Source organism: Nomascus leucogenys, chromosome 5, assembly GCF_006542625.1.
Source record: "Nomascus leucogenys isolate Asia chromosome 5, Asia_NLE_v1, whole genome shotgun sequence".
NCBI lineage: Eukaryota > Metazoa > Chordata > Mammalia > Primates > Hylobatidae > Nomascus > Nomascus leucogenys.
In genome coordinates this window covers 16319829-16336276 of record NC_044385.1, presented here as the reverse complement: position 1 = coordinate 16336276, position 16448 = coordinate 16319829, and the positions used below count along the sequence as shown (strand labels likewise).

The following is a 16448-nucleotide window of genomic DNA, read 5'->3' as shown; positions in this document are numbered from 1 at the left end:
CATAGCTTCCTTGAATTGTTGACATAGTTTTGCTTAGGGTAAATTGTTTTCCTGCCCACCTGCATTCCATTAGAAATGGATTGTTTTAAGGGTGAATTTGTCATTCTTTGGTGACAAATACCAACAAGTCTCCTGTAAAGATAGCTCACCAACGTAAGGCCCAAACCTGTGCCACATTTTCACTAGCATCACTGTCACCGAATATGTCAACTCCGGCAAGAATAAGAGAAGGAGCCTAAAATATTTTAAGTGGTTTTGACAGTCTTTTAGCAAATTTTTTCTGAGAAGCTTGCACCCAAGCATCTGCAAATCAGTCACCCCTCCTTTTAATCTCCATCAAGGTCAGCTCTGGAATTTGGCCCTGTTTGGATAGTCCAAGGCAATGCTATCCAATAAAATCTAGTGTGAGCTATCCAATAAAATGCTAGATCATTTTAAATGATCTAGTAGCCACATTAAAAAAGATTAAGGGCCAGGTGCGATGGCTCATGCCTGTAATCCCAGCACTTTGGGAGGTAGAGGAGGGAGGATCACTTGAGGTCAGGAGTTCGAGACTAGCCTGGCCAACGTGGTGAAACCCTGTCTCTACTAAAAATACAAAAATTAGCTGGGCATGGTGGCACACGCCTATAGTCCCCGCTACTCGGGAGGCTGAGGCAGGAGAATTGCTTGAACCCAGGAAGCTGAGGTTACAGTGAGCCGAGATTGCACCATTGCTTTCCAGCCTGGGTGTCACAGTAAGACATTATCTTAAAAAAAAAAAAAAAAAAATTAAGAAGAAAGTTAATCAAGTGAAAATTCTGCCAGGAGCTCAGTTGCACTTTCTAGAACTCTTGGCCTAATTTTATTAAGTTCAACACTGTGATAAGTGCTGGGAATTAAAAAAAAAAATGTGATGTGGGCTCTGCAAGAAGTGTATTTCTCTGTGATTAAAGCTGATTGTGGGAGAAAATCTTCTGAAACCCTCAGTGACAACCTTCTCATTGACTAGTGACTCAAACATTAATGCAAAGCGGCAGATTCTAAGTGAGCAGAGGAAGGGTGGATGCCGTAAAGGCAAGGGAACTGGTGAATTTCAGAAGTAGTGAGTGTGAATTCAACACTCCTAATTATTTGAATAAAGATCTTGTTATATTTCCCCCAAATTAATAAGAAACAGGTGAAATTAATTTTAACAATACATTTAATTCAATATATCCAAAATATTATCTCAGCATGTAATGAACTTAAAAATATTACTAATGAGTTATTTGGTACTCTTTATTTTCATACTAAGTCCTTAAAATCTGGTGTGTGTTTTACACTTTTAGCACATTTTAATTTGGGCTAACCATGTGTCACATGTGGCCAGGGGCTACCTTATCGGACAGTGCAGGTCCCATAATAGTATTCTGACTAAGGAGAAAAAGCACAAATCACAAGAGATTGTAATTAAGGTAGAAACTTACATTAAGGAGCTCATCCTAAAAACAGGTAAGTACCCTCCTAAGTATGAGAACAGATGGGGGCCACTTGGTGGAGTTTCTTACTCTTAAAATACTTGTCAACATGAGGATTTCAGCTTCCGCATACCTGTACCAATAGGTATGTGTTGTTTTAAGGGCCAGCGGAGATGACACCCACACCCCACTGAGAATGGAGCCGAGGCTGTTGGAACCCACTGCTCAGAACAGCTTGCATGTGTCCATCACGAGACGAGACTGGCTTCTTCAGGAAAAGCAGCAGCTACAGGTGAGCAGGTGAAAGATCTTCAAGAAATATGATGGCATTTTTCTTTTCTTTGAGACAGGGTCTTGCTCTATTGCCCAGGTTGGAGGGCAGTGGTGCAATCATAGCTCATTGCAGCCTTGAGCTTCTGGGTGATTCTCCCACCTCAGCCTCTCAAGTAGCTGGGTCTACAGGTGTAACCCCCATGCCTGGCTAAATTTTTTTATTTTTAGTAGATATCAGGTCTTAGTATGTTGCTCAGGCTGCTCTTGAACTCCTGGGCTCAAAGAATCCTCCTGCCTCAGTCTCCCAAAGTGCTGGGATTACAGGCATGAACCACCGTGCCCAGCCGGCATTTTTCTTATCCATTTAAGCCAAATGCAGCCAAGTGGGTCTTGGCTTTCCTTAAGTGTAGCAATTAGAGCCTTGGCTGTCAAGCCGGGGAGTACAAAAAGGAGAGATGGTGGGAATGACTAGAGGGCTTGTAGGAATCTCATTACAAACGAGGGTTGAAAGCTCAGCAGCATTTGTGCCTGTTTTCGATATTCCTCATTACCTTTTGAATATGCTTTTCTTGTCTGCCAGGCCAATTTGCCACTTCTTATCATTTTGACCTTTAGAAGCTTCCTTTGAAAGGCAGAAAGACATCTGTGCTGTGAAAATCCTTTATGGAAATTCCTATCATGGTAGACTGTGAGCTGCAGTTGTTAAGAGACAGAGTTGTAAGTCCGGGCTGAGCAAGGCAGGCACATCTGGAATGATTAGCCGGCTGCGTGGAAGCCCAAGGTTGGCCCAGAACAGAGGATGCAAGTTGGCTAAGAATCATCGAGGGGCTACAAATCTGGGTGCAGCACTGAGTTAAAGCCAGAGCTCTGGAAGTTGACAGGGCACCCCAGAGGCAGGGAATCTTGAAACAGGGTCTATGCCTGCTTGAGCCTGGAGCTGTGAAGCATGAGTGGGGAGCCATGAGGACACACTGATTAGAAGCAACGTGACTTCATGGGAAGAGCATAAGTCTTCAACACCCAAGTTCAAATCCTGGCTTAGGCTGGAGGCTTCCCATCTCTGCTCCGGCCATAGAGTATTCGTGTTATCTGAATTTGCCCCATCCAGGTCACTGCAAGAGTAAGGTGGCAAAGGGAGGAAAAAGTCGGGGCAATTTATTTGAAACTATTTCCCCCATTAACTGAGCACTTACATAGTCAATGTGCATCATTATAACGTTTGGATAGCTGAAAATGTGAAATCTAGTTTTTGATTTTTAATAACATTTGCCAATTAAAGGTCTACACAATTCCTGAGAAAGTCAGAGTGTACAGAAAAGAATTTTAGCCCTGGGCACTTAGTGTTTGAAGCACCCTGGGAAAGGTACTTGAATATTCATTTATTCAACAGGCATTTATTGAGGGTTCACTAAGTGCCAGATACTGTTTGAAATGCTTGAGATTCCTGGGGAGCTTTTGATCCACTAGGGGTGAGAATGGGGAGATAGACAATAAGTGATAAACATAATAAAACCTCTATTAGACAACTGGTAAGTTATAGGGTGATAAGAGCTTCACAGAGTAGACTAAGATGATGTGGAGGATGGAGTCTACTCATTGAGAAGTGAGATTGGACCCAACAGTTGAAAGAGGAGAGGGAGTAGGCCTTGCAGAAATTTCTGCAAGAGGATCCTGCAGGGGAATACCAACATGAAGGCCTAGAGTGGGAGTGGGCCTCCTGTGTTCAGAGGGCAGCTGGAGGCCCATGTGGCTGGAGCAGTGTAAATGAGGGGGAGGATTTGGGGAGGAAGTCAGAGATAAAGGGGCCTTGTAAGGATGTGGACTTTTCTCAGATGGCAACAGGGAACCACTGGATGGTGTTAAGCAGTGAAGTGACATGATCTGACCACATTGTAAATAATTTGACTTCTGTATTAGGAATAGGATGTAAGACAATAGGAAAACAGTATGCAGCTTCCTGAAAAGATTAAAAATTGATTCACTGTGTGGTCCAGCCACCCCCCCTTCTGGATATATATATATATGTCTCAAAAAAATTGAATGCACAGACTCAAAGAGATGTTTACACACCCATGTTCATAGCAGCATTATTCACAATAGCCAAAAGGTGATAACAACTCAAGTGCTCATCAACAGATAAATGATAAACAAAAGGAGTATGTACATGTAATGGGATATGACTCAGTCTCGGAAGGAAATTCTGACACACGCTACAGCATGGTTGAACCTTGAGGACATTACGCTAAGTGAAATACACTGGTCGCAAAAGGATAAATGCTGTGTGATTCCACTTGTATGAGTTACCTAGAGGAGTAAAATTCATAGAGAAAGTAGAATGGTGATTCCCAGGTACTTGGAGGAAGAGAGAATAATGGGGAATTAGTTTTCAATGGGTACAGAGTCTCAGTTTTGCAAGATGAAAAGAGTTCTGTGGATGGAGGGCAGTGATGGTTGTACAACAATGTGAATGTACTTAATGCCACTGAACTCTACACTTAAAAATGCTCAAGATGGTGAATTTTATGCTATGTGTGTTTTACCAGTTAAAAAAACTAAAAGAAAAAGAAAAGAATAGGGTAGAGGAAGTCAAAGGTGGAGGTAGAGAGGTTAGTTGAGAGACTTTGTCAGTAATACTGTAATCTTGGAGCAATTGGGGACACTGAGGCATTACTTTTTTCTTAAAATGTCTTGATAGTAGACATTCTTTAGTAACTCCCAATTCTTCTCCCCACTCCCTTACTTGAAGTGGGTTCAGGAGGTAGAAGTTGTAGGTGATGCACCTTGGGGCTGAGAGAACGTGAATAAGAGGTTGGGAGACACCCAGGATTAGAGTTGCACTCTTATCAGCACAAAACATGGGAGATGTTAATTAAGAGTTTTATTTTTGATTCAGAATCATATGGGCAGTGAGATGATGCTCTACTATAACACTGTGCACATGATGGGTTTTCATTACCTGCTGCTTGTTTAGTTAATTGACCTTAATATTAAATGATATTTTATGGATTATTTGGATTTCAGTTTGCTATATTCGTAGAAATTACATTTATTTATATTTTCATGAACTTTAGACCGCATGGCACCATCTGCAGCATCTCATTCTTCTCTCAGTCCTGTAGACTTGAGAAGCCATTTTTTACCTTTCTCTCTACTCTGAATTCTTGTGTTTGGGGACAGACTAACAAAGGGCCGCTTGCATTTCTTGTTTTGGTCTGTGGCTGGGTTACTTGCTTAGCTCAGACCTCAGGTGCATGAGGCTCCCTGCCCTGTGTCCTAACTCGTCCATCCAAAATGAAGTAAGTCATTTATGTATCTGCTGGGTTCTTCCAAGTCAAATTCTTGGCTCACCCCCCATAGTTATTTAATGCTCGGGAGGGAATGTTTTTCCTTATGCCAACTCATTAGAAATATAAAGCTGGCATGATTTTTCCAGTTCAGCAAACCTCCAAAAATCTGCCTGCCTCAGAAGGGGAGCTTTGTGGTTCTGGTGCATATGGCCAATTCTCATTTAAACGAGTCATTATCCTCAGAGCAGTTTGCCGTGAGCAGGGTTAATTGATAAAATCTTGTCTCCTCATTCTCTACAGAAAGAAATCGAAGCTCTCCAAGCAAGGATGTCTGTGCTGGAAGCCAAAGATCAGCAGCTGAGACGGGAAATAGAGGAGCAAGAGCAGCAACTCCAGTGGCAGGGCTGCGACCTGACCCCACTGGTGGGCCGGCTGTCCCTGGGTCAGCTGCAGGAGGTCAGCAAGGCCTTGCAGGACACCCTGGCCTCAGCCAGTCAGATTCCCTTCCATGCAGAGCCACCGGAAACCATAAGGAGGTACTGGTGATTTCCTAACTGATTTGGGGTCGCTCGCCTCTTTGACCTGTTCATTGGAATGATTTTGTCTGCTGTCTTTCACCTCTAAACATTTCCCGAGCAGTCTGTATTTTTCAGTGGAAGCACCATTAGTGTTTTGGGTGGGAAAATTCTTCATGGTGTGGGGCAGTCCTGAGCACTGCAAGTTATTTCACATCCTGGCCACTCAACCCACTAAATGCCAGCGCCCCTCCCCATTCCAATATGCACCCTCCCCGTTTCCAAACACCCTCAGGACACCCTCTCTCCCTTTGAGAACTGTTGGAGTTCAATTGATTAGAGATCCTAATGCCAGCTTTTGCTGAGGACGATCATCTGGATGAACTATGCCTCTCACTAAGGGAAGAGGCAAGCTATTGAGAGAGGGACACCCAATGACAAAGTTCCCATCTGGAAGAATGGATTGTTACTGGTAGCTAAAATGTATCGGGTGCTTACCATGTACCAGGCACTGTTATAAGCTGACTCTATGAGTTACTTCTGTTGTTATATTCATTTTACAGGTGAGGAAAAAAAGTTTAAGAAGGTTATAATTTGCCCAAAGTCCTAATTAGTAAGAGAGAAAACAGGTATTTACACTCCGGTTCATTTGAAGCCTGGTCTTCTCCATTCTACTCTGGAGTGAGAATCATCCCTGTATTCTGTATCGTGGAATGTCTATAAGATACACATCTACTTTTTGCCCTTTGTTTATTTTTTTTTAAGAGACAGGGTCTTGCTTTGTTGCCCAGGCTGGAGCACAGTGGCACAATCATGGCTCCCTATAGCTTCAAATTCCTGGGTTTAAGTGGTCCTTTCTGCCTCAGCCTCTGGAGTAGCTGGAATCACAGGCTTGAGCCTCCACATCTGGCTATTTTTTTTTTAAAGTCTTTTGCAGAAATGGTGTCTCTCTATGTTTCCCACGCTGTTCTTGAACTCCTGGGCTCAAATGATCCTCCCTGCCTCAGCCTCTGGAGGAGCTGGGACCACAGGCTTGGGCCACCATATCCGGCTATTTTTTTGTTTTTATTTTTTTGTAGAGGTGGAGTCTTTCTATGTTGCTCAGGTTGCTCTTGAACTCCTGGGCTCAAGTGATCTTCTTGCCTTAGCCTCCTGAAGTGCTGGGATTACAGGTCTTAGCCATTGCACCCAGTCTTTCTTGCCCTTCAAGAGCTCATACTCTCATTTCTGAGACATACAGAATGCACACTTACACATGTTGGACAAAAAAGTGAGTGGCACCTGAATGGGTAGATGAGCAGTAAGGACTGCAAGTGCTATGTGGGTAGAGCCAGGAGGGGGAGCAGTGGTCGGCTTGGCCCCTGTGCTGAAGAAAAGACTTCCTACAACTCACCACCTGTAGTGACTGAGAATACGGACTCTGCCACCTGATTGTCTGGGGTTGAAGGTTAACTCCTCACTCAACCTGTTATTGGCTGATTTGAGGGAAGGGGTGATGATAATAATTTCTACCTTATAGAGCTATCACATGGATGAACCGAGGTAATACATAGAAAATTCTCAGCAGAGTCTGGATGGTACTAAGCACTTTATTATGCTTCCAGTGGTCGTCTTTACAATGGAAATTTCAGTCTTCTGAAGGCCTTCAAACTACCCGTCCAAATATATCTTACTGTATTTAGTGAACGACTGTTCTGTCTTCCACATGTATCACATCCTATCCAGCCTATAAAAGCAAGCGGCACATGCTATTCTAGGGAGTTACTTAAGATCTCCTCCCATTCCCCTTCTATCCCAAATATTTCCAGGCAGAACTCTAAACCTATGGCTCATGCCCATGGAGAGGGGGAAGAGATTTGGATTGTCGCTGGTTTTCATCCAAATGAAACTGGTCCCTCGAATACGGCTTGTTCTCTCCCACCTGCACCTTCAGAACCATTCTTCAGCTATTGCCTTGGTGTGGTGGGTAGGCTGTTATGTTATTCTCACTTTGCAACCGAGGAAACAAAAACTCAGAAAGTTTCCCTGATGATGTAGCTAGTAAGAGACCATCTTGTGTACAACTATGGCTGTCTTTGGGCCTGAATCAATAAAAGATGGTTTCCTTCCAGAGAGCCAAGGAAGCTATTTCCATGACTAATTCTCTTTCCTCATCTAAAACTAGGAGCTCCACAGTGTGGTTGCCTGATAGAACTGAGCCCAGGACTTGGTCTGGTTTTCTACCCATATCCTCTGGCTTGCCTTTTAATCAGGATGAGTCACAGAGAAGGCATGAATGTGTGACTTTTACCGAGTAGTCTAGTGCTTTGATAGGTTATTTGTTTGTTTGTTTGTTTGTATGTTTTGAGATAGAGTCTCTCTCTGTCACCCAGGCTGGAGTGCAGTGGTGTGATCTCAGCTCACTGCAACCTCTGCCTCCCAGGTTCAAGCGATTTTCCTGCCTCAGCCTCCTGAGTAGCTGGGACTACAGGCTCGTGCCAGCACATGCAGCTAATTTTTTGTATTTTTAGTAGAGACAGGGTTTCACCATGTTAGCCAGGATGGTCTTAATCTCCTGACCTCATGATCTGCCTGCCTTGGCCTCCCAAAGTGCTGGGATTACAGGTGTGAGCCACTGCACCCGGCCAACTGGGTAGGTTCTTGAAAGGCATTTCAAAAGTTGTGCCTTTCTGATTTTATGATGCTGTTAGGGAAATTATATATGAGGATGATCTTGAACGTGGGGCACTGCTGTCTGTGGGGTCCTCTGGGAGAATCTACCATCCCCCAATCTGAACATTCCCACTGAGGTTACAGAGGTCAGGTCAAGAACAGGCTGCCACGTTTTTGTGCTGAGGTGACTATAGGAAAACCTGGGTATCTCAAGGACTTTCAGAAACCACGAAGGCTTCATGTAGGAGGAGATCTTGGGAATGTAAGGATGAGGCTGGGAGCAGTGGCTCACACCTGTAATCCCAGCACTTTGGGAGGCCAAGGCGGGAAGAATGCTTGAGTCCAGGAATTTGAGACCTAATCTCTACAAAAATAAAAAAATAAAGTAAAAAAATTAGCCGTGCATGATTGAGTGCACTTGTAGTCCCAGCTACTCAGGAGGCTGAGGCGGGAAGGTTGCTCGAGCCCAGGAGTTCAAGATTACAGTGAGCTATGATTGTGCCATTGCAGTCCAGCCAGGGCGACAGAGCAAGACCCTGTCTCAAAGAAAAAATAAAAGTAATATAAGGACGAAGAGTTTCATGGGAGGGTAGGAATAAACCAGAGCAGTTAAAAGGTACAGAAAGCCTGGACAATCTAATGACTAGTTAATAACATGACCTTTCTCTCCTGCGATGAGGGAGTTACGCAGGTGCCTGCAGCATGGAACACTCATGGTGAGCAGAGGCCATCAGCACTGGCTGGAGTTTCGTGGCCACCCTGAGACATCCTCATTATCTGGGTGATTCTCAAGAGGTGATCCTTGGCATCAGTCTAATTTACTTTGAGATGCAGGGAGGTATTGCCCCATCTGGAGGGCAGTGTGGGCTGTGTAGGTGCACATTTTGTTTGGTCAGCTTCCTGTCTTCCACCGTAGGGAGGTGAGGCATCAGACTGCTCCCTGCCGTAACCATCAACTAGAAAAACCCATCATCAATATTTGGGCTTTCCATTTGAGAGGGAAGACATGTCTTTTCCAAGCGGATGGGCTGCAGCATGGATCTGCAGAAGTGAAGCATTTGAAAGAAGCCAGTATAGAGCCAGCTGGCTCAACAGGTCAGAGAGATTGCTTGGTCCAGTATTTTTAACTAATTGGACATGATCCTGTTAACCTAATTTTTGCTATGAAGTATTGGTTGTCTTTTAGAAAATGCTGACTTAGGGAGAATATCCAGTAGGTATATTTAGCCAAATGAACCCATCTTACATACATCAATAGCTGCCTTTGTTGTTCATGAGAATAGGCTCTTCTTAGGCCAGATGGAGAGAGCCAGACAAATTGTGAAACAGGAAAACCTTGAAGTCTTATAAAGAGACGTTGCAGAGACTAGTATTGTTACAAAACCTAGAGAAACAGATCACTCAACATCACGAATGTTATCATCATCTATAAGGATTTTCATAGAGGCCAGATACAAACTCAGGGTGCTGTCTGTTTGTAATTTACTCAACTTTCTAACATGCAGTTGCAAAGGGAAGGATATGCTTTGTTTCGTGGACAACAACCCAACAGCTCGAAAATAAACTTCCTAATAGCACATGGCATTTCTGGATGTATCACTGGTGGAGACTTATGTGCTTGCATGGGAGGCCATTGTTTCTGACTGTGGCTTGTTGGGAACCCCCTGGCCAATGTCAGAGACGGGCTAGAAGTAGAGGGCATGTGCTGGGGTCAAGGACAGCCAATGATTTTCGGTTTGGGTGTGATAATAGAAATCAAAGAAGCCATTTGAATTTTCCAGTGTCTGTGTTCTGGATCAAATAACTTACTTAGCAGGAGGAGATGAAGTGTTACTATCCCAGAGACATCATAGACACTTTTTGAGTAGAGCCAACAAAAATGGTTTTCTTCCAATGAACAAAAGGAGAACCCTTTTTAAGCACTGGAGAATGAGGAGCTCCACAGTATGGAAGCTGACAGAGCAGGGGTGCATGAAAGCACAGGAACCACTTAAAAGATACGTTCATTTGAATTTCTCTCATCCCTGGGATTTCAAGCCTCCTGCTTTAAAACAAGTTCCTTGTTTTTTCCTGCAAGTCTTCCTTTGATGTGAGGGTCTTAGAAGAACCACTTTTACCCGGTGAGCTTGGTTCTCCTCCCACATGAAACCCATGGTTCTTGTTCCACCCCCTGCGACTGCACTCCCATTCTCTGTAATGGGATTGTGATGTGGGGGTGGGGGAGAGAGGAGAGGGAAAAGATGGGGGACACAGGGAGGAGGTGACAGTGTCCAGTGTTTTCTGTGGATCACATCCCTCCGTGTGGGGCGTGAGGTTCCATCTATTTATTTGGCATAAATTGAGGAGAATGGTGATTTGCAGCTCATCTCTCTCTAGCACCATTAGCTCAGCCTCCCCTGGCTTCTTGTTGGTTTTATGTGTCTGGAAAACCAGGGGAGGGCAGCCTGTGACCTCATGTAGCATGCATATGGCTAACTGCAAAGTGAGGGAGGAATAATTATAGTAATAATCACAGTGATGATGTGGAGGGCTGCCTAGGATGCTTTCTAACATTCTTTAGAAATGCTTGACTGGCTTGTATTCATCTGGGGTTGAGTTCTTCATTCCTCAGCTCCTTGGATTTTTCATGCTTCGTGTCAAATGTGTTCTGGCAGCTCATGGATGAATTGTTGCTTGTTGTGCATTTGGAAGAAACATGTCACATCTTTTTACAAACCATTGGCACAAAGTGTGAAACAAACTCAACCCCTGGTTACAGGAGGGCTGGCTGGGCCTTGGTTGGAGAGTCTGGGAGCCTTGCAGCAGGGCTTGGCTGGGGAGGCTGGCGGGTGGAGAGGAGCCAGGCCTTCTGCGGTATCCGTGCCCCCAACCACTAGCTAAACTGCCCAGGGCTCCCTGGCCAGGGGCACTGATTATGCAGGGTGCTGCAGGCATCCTCATCACACCTGTGCTCAGTCCACAACACGCAGTCCCTGCTGATGTCAGTCCTCCTTGCAAGTGAGATTTGAAATAATGTAATTCACCAGCTCACAACTGAATGGGAAAAAAAATCAATAGTTCCTCTTTTCCCTCAGAAACATATCTTATTAGAGTGAGGAGACAGTGAAACAGCAAGGCCTGAATTGGAAAACTGATCCCGAATCTAGGATCCTGGTAGAGATTCTCAAAGAGGGTTGCCTGGAGGCAGCTGTGTGGGAGGGGTCCCATTAATGCTCTTGCCCCGGGGGGTAGTGCGAGGCAGCCACCAAACTGGAGTCATGCAGAGACTGCAGAGAATATCCCCGCAGCATATCAGCAGTCTCCAAGCTGCTTTTCCATTCGTGAAGATTGTTGTTCTTTAATCTCCACTTCTGGGCTTTGTCTTTCTCTCTCCTCTGTCTTTGCCTTCTACCTGATTGGTTTGCCAAGACAATGGCAGGATGGGACACTGAGAGCATTAGAAATCGTCTGGAGAAAGAGAAGAGCTTTGCATTTTTCTAGGAAATTCTGATTCCCCCCCCCCCCCCCACCTTTTTGGTAAGGACTTTTCTCTCTTTTTTAGAGTTGGGGTTTCCCTCTGTCCCACAGGCTGGAGTACAGTGGTACGATCATGGCTTATTGCAGCATTTTACTCCTGAGCTCAAGTGATCCTTCTGCCTCAGCCTTCCAAGTGCTAGGATTATAGGTTCATGTCGCCATGCCAGGCTAATTTTTTAATTTTTTGTAGAGTTGGGGGTCTTGCTATGTTGCCAGGTTGGACTTGAACTCCTGTCCTCAAGTGATCTTTCCACCTCAGCCTCCAGGGTCACTGGGATTACAGGGTTTTTTTTTCCTCCCTACCCCCCTTTTAAAGTAAAGCAGACATCTTGCTTTTCCCAGGAATTCACGAAGCAGATAAATATTTGCCAAGACAGCAAATGCAGTGAGACAGAAGTGTGTGAGCAATGCTGGCCAGATGGGTGCCTGGAGTGAGGCTTCTCTGCCTAGGCGACGTCTGCAGTGTTCAGGACCTCCCTGCAGGTGTGCCCTCTCTCCTCAAATTTATCCTGTCTGTCCTTCTTAGTTAGACTGGTGATGATACTCATACACTAATTTTAATATCTCTGTTATTTACAAGCTGTCATACTTGCTTACAATAACCCTATAAGGTTTGTTGGACAATATATTGTTTTTATGCCCATTTTGCAGATGGCGGCTGCTGAGGGTCCAAGTTCACATAGCTGTAAAAGCGGTGCCCTCACGTCTTTGGCCAATTTTTAATGCGGAGGGAATCCAGAGATGGTTCACGCTGATGGCCTGGGAGAGACCAGGGCTTGGAGAGAGTGCTTAGCCCAGCAATGGAAAGAAGTCTAGCCCAGCAGAGCATGGGTCTGTGGGCCCAAGGAAAAGAGAATGGATGTCCCTCCAGGCCAGGGATGGTTGTCTCTGTGTGCCTAGTGTTGCCTGATTGGATTGGAGCCAAGGGGTATCTACAAATAGGCAGCCTGGGAAGACCAAACAGGCAACTGTCTCAAGTCAGAGAGGTCTGTCAGATGTTCCAAAGAAAGAAATGTGAGAGGAAGAGAAACTGGAAAGCAAGGCCCCGCCCCAGGGCTAGAGGAACTGGTATTACTCGTCTGTGAAAAGAGGGTTTGAACTGGATGGTGTGGAAGGTCCTCTCTGGTTCTGCAATACTTTGCACTTTAGTGTTTTATGAAATAAGTTAAAATAAGCTGCCTAAAAACCCCTCATAATTCTATTCCTAGGAGCTCTATGTTAAGTTCCTGTTTAAAGTTCCCTGGGCAGGCTGTGATCATCCACAGGCCGCGGTGCTCTAGCTGGCACTTTCCTAAGGGCTGGTCCCTAGAGCATGGACCTGAGCAAAGCCTGCTTTCCAACCACTGCTGTTGCGGCTCAGAGCTTAGACCTCCCCTCACCATTGTGTATCCTCCTGTTTTCTTCTGGAAAGTTGTCATTACAGGCAACATGGAAAAGTTTACCAGACTATAATCTGGTAAAGGAGGAAGAGGGTTGGAAAAGAAGGAAGAGATTTGAAAATCCCCCCTATCTGGTTGGGTACAGATGCTGCTCACCAGGAAATGTAGGTTCCCAAGAAAACAGGACCCCTATTTCCAGTTTTCATTGTGTTGTAAATTAAAAAAAAAATCCTAAGACCCTAACCACTGAATGGATTCCCTCTTGGCCAAGGAGACCCCGGAGACTCCATACAAACTGAGTTCCCAGCCCTGATGGGCCGGGAGGTCGGATTTGCCTTTTTATAATCCCTCCCTTTTGTAGCTTAGACATAACAACAGACCAGCATCAATGCTAAAACGAGATCATAAGAACTGATGGAACAGACTCTCGGTGGCAGTAAGATACCAAATTATAAACAAGACCTAAGGCCATGCCAGGCAGGGATAAGTCACACACCCCTGCACCTAAAGAATAAACTACCTTCTGACTACCACCTGGGTTTTCCTTTTCTCTAGCAGCTAAACAAGCACCGTCCTAGAGATGAGCTATCTTAAAACCATAGCAGTTCTTCCACCGCCAGATGCTTACTGACTGACTCCCTTTTCCACCAGCCATAACTGCAGCTTTCATTAGAAAAGAGACTGACTTCAGTAACTTTCTTCTGGTACAAAGACCAACTGTGGACTGCTTCTGGCCTATTTACAGAGACACTTGAGTGCCTTTGTGTTCTGAAGAGACCTTTTACATAGAGGGCCTAATTGTAATACATGTAAATGTTAAGTCTCCACCCTAAGGTGAACATAAGTTGTATATAACATGTGTGCTTATTCAGTATGCATGCATTAGGACCACCTTCATGAGTATTCGTAGCTCCTGCTATAACCTGTGGAATATGTTTACTTTGTATACTTGGTCAACCTATTCTTGTTTTTTTTTTTTTTTTTTTCTTAGATAGAGTCTCGCTCTGTCGCCCAGGCTGGAGTGCAGTGGTGCATCTCAGCTCACTGCAAGCTCTGCCTCCTGGGTTCACGCCATTCTCCTGGCTCAGCCTCCTGAGTAGCTGGGACTACAGGCACTGGCCACCATGCCCGGCTAATTTTTTGTATTTTTAGTAGAGATGGGGTTTCACCGTGTTAGCCAGGGTGGTCTCGATCTCCTGACCTCGTGATCCGCCCACCTCGGTCTCCCAAAGTGCTGGGATTACAGGCGTGAGCCACCATGCTGGGCCTTGGTCAACCTATTCTGTGTAAATTCCTGTCTTACCTGTCCCTCCCTTAAAGTGCCTGCTAATGGCTTCTGCTGGAGGCTATGCTTCCCAGCCTGTTAGAATTGCAACCTTGCAGGCTGTAACCCCCTTTTAAGAAATAAAGCTCTCCTTTCTAAATTGATAAATTGTGTGATTTTTAAGTTAACAGGCTGTATTTGAGAAACTCAAGGGAGGAATTCTGTTTTACTTGCAGATGTAAAAAAAGACTTTATTTTGTGCTACAGTAACGTTTACTTTGATTTTTGAGTAACTTAGAACAAAGGAGGGTGAAAAAATGGGTATGTATTTTATAATGTTGTATTTTAATATTTTACAAATTCTCTGGACTTGTTTTCTTTAAGAAGCTTACAACACGAGTCTATTATTCTTAGTATTATTATTGTTTAGGTAGCTCTTTGGAGGCCTGTGATTTGTAGACTCATCCATTTCTCTTTTATATAATTTAGGCATTAGTTTAATTATTTTCAACTGGAGCCCCATAGATTATCAAAGATGCGAGATAGTCATTTTAGAATGATCATAGCTAGTTCTAATATTGCAGCTGCAAGTCAACTCTCACAAACCTGAAAGCATGTGACCTATTTTAAGTCTTTCTCCTAGTCGATTTCAATTTTTAGTTTCCATTATTATCACCTTGAGAACTGTTCTGTACTTAATTTCTTTGTAATTTACATGTCTTCTGCAATCTTCTGTTCCCTTTATCAAATTCTCTTATTCTTTCCTTTTTGTAAGTTGTACGTTACTATTCCCTGCTTTAACTTTTCAGATGTTAATTTAGTATGTCAGGCTAAACTCTTCTTCAGACCTTGAGCTGAAACTCTGGGAGAAGTGCAGAAGTTTTGGAATCTTCCAGCAGAAGGTAATTTAGCTCTGCTCAGATAGACCCTTCTCCAGTGACTGCTGGGAATATCCCCAGGTTGGAAATACCAGCTCATTGCTTGCTGAGAATTTAATCAGTTAAGAGCACATCTTTTTTTTTTTTTTTTTGAGACGGAGTCTTGCTCTGTCGCCCAGGCTGGAGTGCAGTGGCGCAATCTCGGCTCACTGCAAGCTCCGCTTTCCGGGTTCACGCCATTCTCCTGCCTCAGCCTCTCCCGGGTAATTGTTTTTGTATTTTTAGTAGAGACGGGGTTTCACCGTGGTCTCGATCTCCTGACGTCGTGATCCACCCGCCTCGGCCTCCCAAAGTGCTGGGATTACAAGCGTGAGCCACCGCGCCTGGCCCTAAGAGCACATCTTTTTCGAGCTGTGTCAGGGTGATTAATCTACCCTGTGCTGATAGCTAGGCTGCTAAGATGACCTAAACCAAAGCCAGACAGAACCTCTAGGTTTCCTGTAGCTGCTTTCAGTGGGGGGTGCTGTGTCTTATATAGAGATCATTGTTAAGCATTCATCTTGACTTTCATTGTCATTCCTATTTTGTACTTCCTCTTTGGCAAATTTCCTTAGCTTCCTCTTTGAGTCATGTTGATATTGGTGTTTGGATTCTTTATGCAATTTCTCCCTTAGTGAACTGGATTTTTTTCCTGCTGTTCATTCATTTTGTTTACCAGTGGTCTATTTTTGCATTTCTTATCCAATAAAGTATGTCCATCTTTAGTTTACCCACAGAAACATTTTAGGAAATGAAATCGACAATATTCCCCAATTTTAGGAATCAGGCTGATCTGTTGCTTTGTCAACAGATTTTGAGAGACGCTTGAGAGAAATGTGAGGTTAAAATTGTCTCTGCAAACTTGAGCTGTGCATATGCTTATTCTTAGCCAGACGCTAGTTAATTAAAGATGATTCAGAAAAGAAGAATAAACCCACAGCAGAAAGTACAACGTTTTTGGCAAACTTTGTAGTTATGGAAGGTATAAATACTTAGAAATTTGGGAGAAGCAAGAATATATTTTAAAAATTAGTATTAAATATAAATGCAAATGGCTGGGCACAGTGGCTCATGTCTGTAATCCCAGGACTTTGGGAGGCTGAGGTGGGAGGATCACTTGAGGTCAGGAGTTTCAGAGCAATCTGGCCAACATGGCAAAATCCCGTCTCTACCAAAAAAAATACAAAAATTAGCCGGGTGTGGTGG

At 44.2% G+C, this 16448-nt stretch overlaps 1 protein-coding gene across 7 annotated transcripts in view; it reads left to right on the top strand.

Annotated features, from left to right (window-relative positions):
- The window catches only part of DISC1 (DISC1 scaffold protein), a 411448-nt gene that overhangs the window by 145426 nt on the left and 249574 nt on the right, over positions 1–16448 (top strand). For all 7 annotated transcript variants that reach the window (XM_030812687.1, XM_030812679.1, XM_030812676.1 and 4 more), the window contains 2 exons: positions 1602–1731; positions 5300–5535. In XM_030812687.1, the coding sequence (XP_030668547.1) occupies positions 1602–1731; positions 5300–5535 (366 nt within the window). The remainder of the gene's footprint in view (positions 1–1601; positions 1732–5299; positions 5536–16448) is intronic.